Source organism: Cariama cristata, unplaced genomic scaffold (assembly GCF_000690535.1).
Source record: "Cariama cristata isolate BGI_N322 unplaced genomic scaffold, ASM69053v1 scaffold6589, whole genome shotgun sequence".
Classification (NCBI taxonomy): Eukaryota; Metazoa; Chordata; class Aves; order Cariamiformes; family Cariamidae; genus Cariama; species Cariama cristata.
In genome coordinates this window covers 21,031-34,053 of record NW_009636241.1, presented here as the reverse complement: position 1 = coordinate 34,053, position 13,023 = coordinate 21,031, and the positions used below count along the sequence as shown (strand labels likewise).

The window sequence follows — 13,023 nt, the reverse complement described above, 5'->3', positions numbered from 1 at the left end:
CGGGTTGGTGGGTACCCCCCAGCCGCTCCTGCGGTTGATGAACCTCTTGTACCTGTCTTGGGACAAGAGGTGATCTAGGGTTTGGTAATTGTCCTCAGATACCGCTCGGTTCAGCTCCTCGCTCTCTCCGTTGTCTTCTTCATCTTCCCTGGGCTGGAGCATGGAGAACATTCTGGTGATATCCATGAGGCTCATTTTTTCTGGTCTGTCTCCCATGTACTGCTTTCATCATAGAAGGTAAAGCCAAAGATCTATGGGACAACAAAACCCACCACCACCCCTGGGTTAGAACCAGCCCCCCGACACCAACACCATCTTTTAATTATTATTTTTTTATACACAATTTAAGGAATATTCTCAAAAATAAAGAGAGACAAATAGCATTGGGTTACGATGCTGCTGACGTGCTTCTGGCCCTGCCACCACAGGTGAGGAAAGCCACGCTGGCGAAGGGCTAAAGCAAAGATGGAGGTCGTTGCTATAGCGCGTACGTGGGCCACCTCCTGTTAAAACGTGATCCAGAACTCACCGAGATAATCGAATCTGGTGTTGGGAGTTCAAACGCTGCACGAGGGTTTATTTTTATTAGTTATTTAATGTTGTACTGCTACCCCCAGAAGCAGTAAAGGGTATGAGACTACTCATGGGATACTCAGACCCTGAGCTCAGGAAGGCTCCCGGATGGCCACAGGCTCTTACAAGGATTCTGCACCCCGCTGGGGGATGAAGCCACCCATTTTCCCCAAACCCTCAGAAATCACCCCATCGAGCTCTTCTCTGTGGGAGCTGCTGAGGGAAGAGCACGTTGGAAAATAGCAGGAGTCAACTCTGCTTCGTTACCGGCCAAGGCTTCTGTTGGAAGCCTCACCAGCACCCGTGCTTCCAAGAATTTTGGGACCCACAGAAAACTCGGAGGAGGTTTAATTTAGAAGCTGGCAGCATTGCAAGGGTTTTACAGCCTGCCACTTTTTAAAGGGACTGGATTTCAAAAATAGGAGATGAAGTGAACGTGAAGGTGGCCGGTTTGATTAAGGACTTTCAGCATCACCCTTCCCAAACTGATGCCGATGTTTGAATTTGGCAAACCCTCTCCTCTCTCCCGTGTGCTCAAGCCCAAGAAGCATGGCTGCAAGAAGGTCTGGGATTTTTATAGCGGGGGGTACGGGGTGGTGGGAGGAAGGCGAGGGGATGCTGAGCTGATCACACCAGAGCTGGGACTGAACCCAAACACGTTTGCCAGGCGCTCGGTGCAGGATCTGGCCCCTCGCCATGGCCAAAGGGCAGGACGGGAGAGGAATGCGATGCCCTGGCCGGCACCTGAGCAGCTGGGAAGCGCTGCCGGCCACGAAGGGCAGAGGAATTTCTCGCCACGTCGCAGCCCCGTAGCATCTCGGATTTCTTCGGGGAGAGGCGGCCGTGGTCTCCCCAAGCGGCTCCTCTGATCCTCCCTTGGAGGAGGCAAGGATCCGCACCGAGCAATTAGCCTCTTTCTGCAAACGAGCCTGATGGTAACGAGGCAGTCACAGGAGGCTCGTCCCACATCCACCCACGGTGGCCAGACCTGCAAGCTCGGAGGAATCCCCCGCGTGAGGCCACCTTCGCAGCTTGGTTAAGTAGAGCAAGTTTGATTGCAGCGAGCGACGGCAAAGCTCTGCTGTGCTTCCACCTGCTGCTCTAACCCAGACAATTTATCTAGAAAGACGTGAAACTGTAACATTACTGTTATTCATTAGACATGCTGATAATGAGCTCTGGGGCTTTGGAAACCCCCACCCACGTGGCTAATGGGGTGGGGGGGTTTATTGCAGATTCAATTCAAAAAGGCGGCCCAGTTACATCCGCAAGGGAAACAGTCTGGAAAAGTAGAACACTAGCTGTAACGTTTCCTGGACACACAAATCAACAGCTCCAAAGGGACGTCACTTTGACAGCGTGAGCACTCACGTGGGGAGCTCACAGATGTTCCTCAACCAGAAGGGCCCAAACCGGAGTTGTCACCTCTTGAGCTGAAGGAAGCTGTCCATGCATCTGCAGACCTCCCCCAAAAAAAGGTTACGAGTGGAGCTGAAGGTGACAGAGAACACACTCACGCTTTTACAACTGGTTACCAAGTTCCCTTCAATTTCCCGACTGCCTAGGTGTCATCACGCTGATGCCTTACCTTTGGGAGGCAGGTGATGCTCACAGCCAGGGCGGGCGAGGCAGCGGTGGTCCCAGGGTGAGTTCTCCCTTGGGTTAAACAAAACAAAACAAAAACAAAAAAAAAAGAGAAAGAGAGAGGATCTTGCTGTGTCGGGGATGGACGTCCACTCTGTGCGACCGGAACGACGCAGGCTGTCAAGCTCACAGCTGAAATGCCACCGTCGGGGACACAGGCCAGGGCGCTGGGGCTAATTTTAGTCCCTCAGGGGTTTTATCTTACACCACTTCCATTCTTGGAAAGTTCCCCCTGGGTAAATATAGAGAGGGGCAGTGAGGTGGGGGGAGGCTGGGACAGGTGCTGGAGGCTGCCTGACCCATCCGAGCAGACACAAAACGTTTGCTTCACCGTTTCCTTGCAGAAATCGCAGGGTACCGGGCGGTTTGGAGTCCCCTGCCCGGGCAGTGTGTTGCCTGCGGCAGCACCGGCCTCTGCCTTACCTTGGTTGCTGCCAATCACCCGAATGGATTCCCTCTTAGGCCCTGTCCCAACCGCCTTTTCCACTTTCACAGCAACGCAAATGACCATTTGCAACGCCCTGAATTGTTCATTAAACACAAGAAGGACAAGAGGCACCGAAGATGGTCCAGATTTCTTGCCTGAGCTCTTCCTTGGGCTTCGCTCCCACAACAAACCACTTCTTTGGCTTCGTAAGATTAAGCAGCACATAGCAAGGCAGAAGACTTTACAGGGGCAAACAAAACAAGCGGGAGCAGTGTTTAGGTTGTCTTATCAAAAGCTGTCAGCTGGTAAGCGTAATCGTATTTTATCCAGTTCCCTTTAAACCTTTCCCAAACTCTTCGGCAGTGGAGCAGGAACAGTCTGACAGCGTGAGGCAGCGTTATCAACGGTACCAGATAACGAGAGGGGAACCAAATTATCCAGCAGAAAAATCTCCACTGCCGCAAGAAGTAAAATCAGGGAGCTCTGAAAAACATTTGTGATGTCCCCACCGTCCCCACCACACTCTCAGTTTGTAGTCACACTGTGGAAAGCATGGAGAGCAGGAAAATGTTCAGTATGGATAGGTTTCAGACCTTTGGCTTCCTCACAGTTGCACTCTCTCTGAATTCACTCAAAAATAGATTGTTACTTCAAAAAGGTCAGTTTTCCCCAAGTCAACACTAAGAATGGAATTATCGAGTAGGAGAAAGGTGGATAAACATCAGAGCAAAACCTGGGAGTTCAGGGTTTATTAAGTGTCAAGAAGCTGCAACCACAACAGGAATGCTGCAGCCAGAAAAGCCAAGCCTGGCTGGAACGCCTTCAACACAATGCAGAAATAAAAGCAGCAATTAAAAATACAGTGTATTATAAAGGGAAAAAAAGGAGGTACAGACAACAAAATGAATACACATTAGAAAATATGAAATGCAGGAAACTGCAAGGGAACTTGGAGATGAAAGGAAAATCCTTGAATGGAAAATTTAATGATAAACTGCATATTCTTTTGTTGGTGCTGCTGCTGCTTAGTTGTTAACCAAGAAAAGAAATCTACCAGCTCTTTGGTAAGGAACAGAGATTAAACCAAATACTAACGAAACAAAAACTATGAAGTACTTGCTGATAAATCCACCCTCAACTGGAAGAATGCAAACTGAAATACGCATTGTATTGCCATAACAGCCAAAGAAAGGTGTGAAATAGCATCCTGCGCCAATATTTAAATCAGCAGATTCAGATAAACCCCAAATGGGAGCCCAAGGAGAGGCAACTGGTGAGTCTGACCCATTTCGGATAAGCCTCCCAACGCTTCAAATACCAGGGAAGGCTGAGGAGTCGGGAGAAGCCTTCACCTTCCGCCTGAGCTCCAAGCGTGAGTGGGCTGCCCTGACACCTGCTCCAGGGAAAGCAACCTTTATCAGCTCTCCGTTAATTGAGGAAGAATTAAAGGGCAGAAGTGTATCTAATGCCAGTCAAGAAGGTTTTTTGGGAAGGTAAATCCTATCTAACGAAGTTGCTTCCAATAAAGAGATTATAGTTATTAACAGAGCTGAAAAGAGGTAATGAGCTTTCTGATTTAACACTGCTAAGCATTCCAATTTAAAAGTTTAGCGCTAAACAGTACCAAATAGATCATTTTGCAGGGATTAAGGATTTACTAACAGTCCTCAAGGTTGGAAACGCAGAGTTATCGCGTGGGGCTACTTCTGCCTCCTGCCTTTGAACTGTAAGTCACTGCCAAACCGCAGCAAAGCCTTTGAACTTGGGAGTTTCCCTCTGTGCCGACCAAAACGTCTGCCCGCCGCTTTCCAGCACTTCCACCCCCGTGTTCTGCTGGCTGGCGGGATTAAGGATTTACTAACAGTCCTCAAGGTTGGAAACGCAGAGTTATCGCGTGGGGCTACTTCTGCCTCCTGCCTTTGAACTGTAAGTCACTGCCAAACCGCAGCAAAGCCTTTGAACTTGGGAGTTTCCCTCTGTGCCGACCAAAACGTCTGCCCGCCGCTTTCCAGCACTTCCACCCCCGTGTTCTGCTGGCTGGCCACCTTCTCGCCTCTCAGCTTGGGGGTGGCTCCAGCCACAAGGTGATGTGGGTGTTAACCAGGAGAGGGCACGAACACCTGCGGACCATCCCTCACCTACGCTGTATGCACTCGCACCCCAACAGCTCCCGGGGCTCCTTCTTAGGCACTTCACAATTTAATGGGTGCATTAACACACAAAATATATCGTTAGAAATGAAGGAGGAATCCAGCAACTCTTTCTTCTCCTCCACGACCTGTAATTCCTCAAGGAATTTTGGCAGCATCAGAGCCCCAGAAGTTCGGTGGTGTTGCAAGATGGCTCCTTGCTTCCACTGCCTTCCAGGAGCCCCTTTGCTTTTAGATCCGAGGATGCACAGGAGCCAGCAGCTGTAAAGCCATGTGATATGATGATCATCAAGGACCTGAAATACAGAACCCAAGGTCAGCACGTGCCTGCTCTTCCATTACCTGAGTTACCTGGGTGACATGGATTCGTCACAGAAATCTGCCCGTTTGTCCCAGTATGCTCCAGGGCTGGGGACACTTAGAAGTTATTCCTGGGATAACTAGGAGGTCTTCTCTGCTTTTATTTTACAATATTAAAACATGCTGGTTTTCATTCCAAAGCTTTGATGAGGAAGGAAAACTAATAATAAGCTCTGAGTCACGCCACCCCCAAAAGCATCTTTGCCCTGAGATCAGAAACCATATATTCAGTAAGTGAAGGTTTTTTTGATTATTCAGGCAGTCAGAGCAGGCATGGGAGAACTATCTGCCTTAAAGGATTCTCCAAGAGCAGACTGCAACAATTGCCTTTCAGAAACAGAATTTCTGATCCGTGTGAATTGCCAGATTTACCCCAAACACTTTCTGGAGGCACACACACACACAGAGTGCAACAAAAATAATTGCTTTCAAAACATTACTGGTCATCCAAAAAAAAACCCAAACCAAAAAACAATGCCTATAAAAGCCCAGCCAAAAAGAACAGGAAAAGGAAAGTATCAAGTTCTAAAATGCTGTATGAAGGGACACAGGAATAGGATAAAACACAAGAATTGGACCAGATTTTCTTAAAATGGCAAATGGACTCCCCGTATCTTTATCCTCTCCCTGGCTTCCCCTTTGTCAGGCAGGATCTGTAGAAGTCTCTGTGTTGCTTAAGTCCCCTTAAGTGCCTCACCAGGGAGGGAACTGCCCTCAGTTACTGTACAAGAACTGGAACATTTGCAGAATACTCAAATTTTGGAGAGCCAAGTGAGTCTCAGCCTTTGGTCCGTACACCCGCCTGGCTCCTGCTGTGGTAGTCTGCAAAGCGATCGGCCAAAAGCAGCACCTGCTAATTCTGCAGATCCATACACAGGGTTTTTTGCAAGTGGGCTTACATATGTATTTTTATTGATTCGCACTCATGCTCGATTCCTTGCTATTCTCCCACAGCTGAGCAGGTTCTGAGATCTGTTCTTTGGGGGGGTGGGGGGGAATAAAAATCAGATTCAGTAAGTAGTGCTCATTTTTCCCAAAACCACTGCGACAGAGCCATGGGAAACCAGGCTCTGGTCTGACTTACAGAAGGGTTATTACTCTTAAGGCTACTGGGGTTTGTATCCCCACCCCATTTGTATCCCCCAGTGAAAGAAAATACAAGTTACAGGAGAACACTTGAATTCAGAAGCTGATTGCACGCGGGAGAAATTAGAATTAACACACCTTCTGCCTATGATTAAAGAAAGATTATTCAGGACAAAACGTCACTTTGTTTAGGGATTTGAACTTCGGAAGATCTGCAGCAGCCCCACGCGCTGACCGGTCCGCGCAGACCCATGCCAAGGATCGAGTGCATCTCCCCTCTCAGCAGTGAGTGGCAGCGGTAAAGGTTCAATCCTGTTCCTGCGCCATGCTGAGCGCAATTAGAGCATCTCGTGTCCTTGCCTGTGTAAAGAGATTAAAAAAATTGCTCTTTCTGCTGCTAGTCTGTAGTCTGCCTTCAATATCAGAGGAGTTTATCCATTTTACATATACACATGAAGCCCCAACACCAACATATCGCTAGCAAATCATCACTGCCATCTTTAACTGCTGGGTAACTGAACTGAATAAAACTTGAGTACCAAGTTACGTTGCTACCAAAAAAAAAAAAATAATAATAATCAAGTATTGTTGCTCTACTGCAACAACAAATGCACCAATGCAGAATGAAAATGAATCAAAATTTTAAAGTATCCTTGGCACATACGAATATGAACCTCAACAAGAAAGCTGGTTAACTTAACTGCTTTTTCTATTCAAACTTAGAACAGCAGACTTGACCTTAAACCAGTGATTTTTCAGTACCTAACTCCAATTAACTTCACTGATCAGTATTTTTACCGAGCGTAAGGTATTTCCTGAGAGCTGTTAAAAACGTAAGTCTTTAGCAATACTCCTACGACAACTCTAAATGGAACCTGCCCCCTCAAAGCTAAAGGTAGCTTCAAGAGGGAAGTTTTAAATCATCCTCAGCAAAGATGCTGTCAATCAGACAATAAGTTTTCCCCAAATGTAAATTAGAGTTTTATCAATTCTAGTCAGTGTTAATGCTAATCATCCAATTAAATGCAAGGCAAGTCTCATTTAGCTAAATGAAGGATTTCACTGGCAACATTAAGAACATTTAAAATTAGCAAGAAGGAAAAAAAGACTTTGAAACCTCTGGGGTCTGAGTATACCCAAGCATCAGGCCTATTTTTTGCCTTCATACAGAGAAAACAAATACCCATTTTTAAGATGCACAGTGCAGTCGAAAATACCAATGAGGGGCTGCGTAACAGGTACTGGTCCTGGGTCTGTTCCTTGTGCTCAGGCTTACTCCCGCACCCTGACTGACGACGGACAGGTCAGGGCTATTCCTATTTAGGATTAAAGGCTGAACCGTCTGGTGCTGAACTGACCTGGGAAAAACGGTTCCTCCATCCCTCCTGCTGACCTTCAGCATGGTCTTTGGCAAGTCACAGCCCCGTCACTCAGTTCCCCCATCTCCTACATGGAGTATTAAGAACCTCCAAATGCTTATTTTAAAATTGATAACTAAAATAGCCTACATTGCTTTGCCAGGCACAGATTTAAACCGTTTACATGAATTTACCCATCCAAATGGTACACCCTGGAGCATTTTGTAAAGCCTTATAAACATCAAATTAACTTGTATCACCTCATTTCTCTCTGCTTTGCAGATCTGTATTTAATTGTAGGATTTGACTGATACTGCACAGCTCCAAGTTATTAAAGCACCGATTCCAGTCTTGGTTATAAACACAAGGCAAGTTTTGTACCTGGAATCTCCCTCTTCCTTGAGTATTCTCCCGCCTCACTTGAGTTTGTCTGCGCTCAAAAAAACCCCCACACCTTGACTCACTGCTGAAGTTAGGATTAAAAAGAATTGGATAAAAGAGCATTTTTAATTGATACCATCAGCAGATGGACTGCAGCTCCTTCACGCAAAGCTATCAGAAAAAAATCTCTTCACCCAGTACCACACAACGCCCACAAAGGTCAGACTCAATTCCTTACAGCAGGCCAGAAGAAAGGTCTAGTTGCTTCTCAGAAAGCTTTTTAAGTCAGCCTGAGGCCACCGGTAGACAGACTTATCCATGGGTGAGGGACAGACAGCTTCCCAAGAGGAAGACAACACCAAAAAAGTATTCAGTTTTTATATATAAAGAAAAATCTAATTAAAAAAACCAACCCAAATGGAATAACAGTGTACAGAAGATACTAAGATTTAATATAGCAGTCCCTCTGAAACCAGGCAGGTCATCTAGTTTCTGTTCTGTAAAAGAAGGGGAAGTGGAATCACACTCTCTGTAAGATAAGCTCCACTACTTAGGACTCTAATTGATTTCACATGCCAAAGTATGAAGTTCTGCTTTCAGTTTAATTAACCAATAAACAGACTAGTCATTTACTTTAAAAAGGTATTTATTTTTGTAGGGAATAAAAATAATTTGTAATACAAGTGAAACTTCATGGAACAAATACATTTAGAGAAAAAAAGACAGTGCTCCTCTAAACATCGTACAATTATTTTTTTAAGCAGCGCATTAACTAAAAGGACTTACATGTATACAGCCATCGCAGCACATTCAAGAATATGGGATTTCATCCTCCACAAGTTTATACAACCGTCCCTCAACAGTTACACTGACAAAAATAGCGACTGACTTACAGAAACAGCAAAAACATTTACAACTTTCAGCCGAGTACTACACACAATTTTAGGTACGTTCCTACAAAGATCAGTTCATGGACGATAGGAAAAGTACACGTGTGCTCAGTTACATATGACTAGATCCAGTGCTACAAGTTATTCCAGTAGTATGCTGCTACGTTAAACACAGATGCATATACATAGATAAATGATGTAAGAAGAGGTCAAGCATTTTAACCGACCCTCTTTCTGCATTGCTTTTGTAGTTCAGAGATGCCAAAAGGACGCAGTGCTGTACATAAAATACTTGTTCTAACAAATTACACCGACTGCAACTGGCACCGACCTGGCTGCTCTTAGTGCTAAAGATGCTTACAAAAACATGGACTTTAACATCACCTGGTTTGAGACATTCCTCACCTAATTCATCAAGTGCTGTGTATTAATTAAAACAAAACTACTACATTCAGAACAGATTCTTCCCCCTACTCCGCCCCGAGGCATGGAAAGCACCTATATGTGCAAGAGGGACAGTATGTAAACAAGGAATAACTGTGTTAGGTCAGTACAAAAAGCGATGCCAGCACTCAACACGGAGCGGTGGGGAAGGGGAGAACAGCAAACCAGCAGATACATTTTGAATTCTCCCGCTCACTCACAAATGTTCATTACTAAACAATGCCAAGAAATGATCCCTTTGGGGGAACAACGGCCTCGCGCTGACGCTACCCAAAGACCAGTTTTGCCAGAAAGCAAACTGAAGTGATGTCTGGCACAAGAGCTCTTTTAGATGCTTTCCCTGCAGGTGCTACAGCTTTGTGAGATGCAAGGGTACTTTCTGAGTGCCTGTTCGGGGTCACCATCTCCAAACCCCATGGATCAGGTATAAGGTTGGACTTGATGATCTTTGAGGTCTCTTCCAACCATAATGACTCTATGATTCTAAACAACAGACACGGGGCACTTCACCAACATGGAGATTTCCACCTGCAACCCAGCAAGGTCTAACTCAAGGCAGAGATCGATCCTGTGAAGCTCTGCGCACCTTCAGCTCCCAGCAAATCCCTCTCACCAGGACTCAAGAAGCTCACTGAAGCTTACCAGCGACCTACAAGCAAGTCTCCTTCTCCCTCCTGGTCCGAGTAGCTTTATGTACCTGTGGTCACCCACATAGCAGGTGGATTTTACTTCTAAGTACTTAAATGAAAGGCATCCACTAAAAGCAGGAACAGAACATGCAGCTAGAAGTATATTATACCTATAAGCTTCAACAAACGGCTTTTTCTCTCCCATGAAAGAGGGCCAACTGAGAACTACATCATCTATGGGCAAACCAATCATTCCCTTTTTTTCTGTAAAGCAAACAGCACTGACTGGATTTTCTCTACCACAGGCGACAAATGCAAAACAAAATACAATTTAAGAATCCAGCATTGCAAAGTTCACATTAAGACATTTCAACCGAGAAATAAAGCTACACAAGTCCCTCTTCTACTTTAAAGTAGTAGTTTTAACGCAGAATATGATAGGCACTTGCCCATTGCAATTCTATACCTACCTGTAGCAAGACAGACTCTATGTACAGGCATGAAACCATGGAGTATCTTGGTAAAGCAAGAGGTGCTTCAGAAAAGGAAGAGTTTTACACAAACAGAGCCCATCTGCAGCAAATAGGATCCCTCCTCCCTCCTGGTCAGAGGAATCCAAATGGAAAGCAGCAAGTTGCATTGTTCACTTAACAGCTCCAAAGAAAAAAAACCGGTATTCGTGACCTCACAATGCGTGGATGCTCCACTAGGAATAAGTTATAGTAACTTTTCACCTACACAGAGCTTGCATAAGAAGATTCCTATGTAACAGCTTTTAGATGTCCTTTAACACTTTTAGGGAACATACATCAAGTCCCTCACCACTGTCAGCAGGGCACTCGGTAAGGAGTGAACACAGGCTTTCTGCAAGGCTCTGGGAAGCCAGTCCTGACCAGGGACCCGAGGACACGCTTTTCATTTTTGATCTTGAAACACTGAAGAGTTACCAACAAAACTAAAAAGCTTCTAGCTAATCTGCTTCCAAACAAAATGATCTCATGGAAAGCCAGGAAACCCCGGAATCTTTTCCAGCTCCATAAATTTACAGCATGAGCATGAATGATTTTTAATATGTTGTAGACTTCGACCAAGTCTGCATAAATTAAATCCAAGAGGTGTAAAAAGACAAACTATTATCCTTTTTTTTTAGCTAGGTATTGCATTTCAAAGTATAAAGTCATCCATTGTTTTGTTGCTGAAGACAAAAGCAGCAAGATTATTAAAAGCTTACTAATACTCTCAGTGTATGAAGTAATCTTTTCATGGTTATATGCACCTGTAGTAATATTGTAGTTAAGAAGGATTTGTGGAGATGTCAGCATCACATTTTAGGAATAAGCAAAGATTATTTTGGTTTTTTTCAAGGTAATCTATGGTAATTCAAAAGACAAGGCAATGTGTAAACATTTAGAGAAACCTTCTACAAAATGTTTTATACAATGATTAACCAATGGCATGTCTAAATCCTTCAGTAGTCAGTCAAAATTTCTACAATTCTGTGTCTCTAATTTTTGTTAGAGAACACATTAGAAGAACTGATGGTATCTAGAATAACTGGTCCTAAAAAGTGCCTGTCTTGGTCTCATTTATGATTTTAGAGTTCTCTTGTTAAGAAGTCGTGCATACTGTCCACTACATTCTTCTACCACCTAGAAAGAAAAGACAGGGTTGATCTATCAGCCCATATGAAACAGGCTCCAAATGGCAAAGTGCACGTGTGAAATTAAGCTTCTACACTACAAAGAGGCGAAGGGAAATAATCTCCCCAGCACCCTCCAGTGGAAATCTACAGCAGATTCCGAACCCTGGGTATCTACAGATGCCGGATTAAGACCTAGGGTGCAATCGCTTCGCTTGAGGAGTATGTGGATATGACAAATGTAAAAGGCTGGCAGACTCTCTAACAATGTTAGGAGTTTTTTAGGAGCAGCGAGGCTCAACAGCAGCTACTCATCTTGAGATCAAGAAGGATGCATTCAGAAACATGCATCCTTCAAAACAAAATATATAGCTGTTGCATGAGGCACTACTTTTGATACCCATCCACACAACAAATCTAAAACATCTCCTGTTTAAGCAAAGCTGGTTCGGTATTTTATGTGCTTAGTTTTTAATTCAATCACACATTGTAGTTCTCTCACTCCTACCTTGAGAACAACTATATTACTTGCTTTAAGATTGAAAAATGCTTAACATTTAAAAAAAAATTCTCTTTGCCATTCTACGCATTGAAGAAACTCTGTGTTCTCAGGTATTGCCCTTTTTCCTTGGGTCTTTTGATATGCTTAATAAAATACCCATTTTCTCACCCAAAGTGAGGCACTCGGGGGAGTTTTGTTTGTTTGTTTGTTTTCTCCTTGTCTACCTTGTCTTCAACGCTGAAACTAACATAGTCATTTCACCACAGGTTGTAAGCATATGAACAATGGCTATTGCATTTTTATGATGCTAAAATGGAACTTTTCTACTTTTTAGTGTAGACCGGGATGGCTAACTTAGAAAGTATTTTCAGTTTGTTTCAAAATTTTATAAAAGAGAAAAACTGATTTTCAGACTTAATGGCAGCAACTAATTTAAACAACAGGATCCAAAAGAAAGCAGAAAAGCATCTTAAATTCAGCTGCACAAAGGGACTCTCTGTGCAATTAAGCACACCTATAGAAGCTTGTCCAGAACAAGCACTGTGGAAGAGCTTTCCTGGGCCATCCATTCCCCTGGGGAGACAAGCCCTTGTTCCTTCACAAAACTTCTGTATAAATGGAATATACACCTCTGTTTTCAACCTGCAACTTTGAACTAGTATCTCCAGCTGAGATTACTGCAGTTTAAAGAAACCAAGTAGTGTTACCAAGCACTGGAGTGAGTCCATGCTGGAGCCAGAGCCACAAGCCAAGATGTCCGCTTCTTGTTCCAGTAAGAGGACACATTCCAATTTACATTTTGTCATCAGCTTCACAAAATCACAAAGTTCACTGCCATGAGAGAGACTGCTCATCTCACCAGGTCTTGACAGTGCAGACAAAACACCTCTAAGGTTCATGTAATTTTAACATCCAAGATAATGTTCACTATAATCACTCA

General features: G+C 44.4%; 1 protein-coding gene across 1 annotated transcript in view; it reads right to left on the bottom strand.

Moving 5' to 3' along the window:
* The window catches only part of ASB12 (ankyrin repeat and SOCS box containing 12), a gene marked incomplete at its 3' end in the record, with an annotated part of 1,960 nt that extends 1,744 nt beyond the window's left edge, over window positions 1–216 (bottom strand). Inside the window, exon 1 of the mRNA XM_009707847.1 lies at window positions 1–216. This exon is cut by the window's left edge and continues 613 nt beyond it. Within this exon, the coding sequence (XP_009706149.1) occupies window positions 1–216 (216 nt within the window).
* Between the last annotated feature and the right edge of the window lie 12,807 nt (window positions 217–13,023).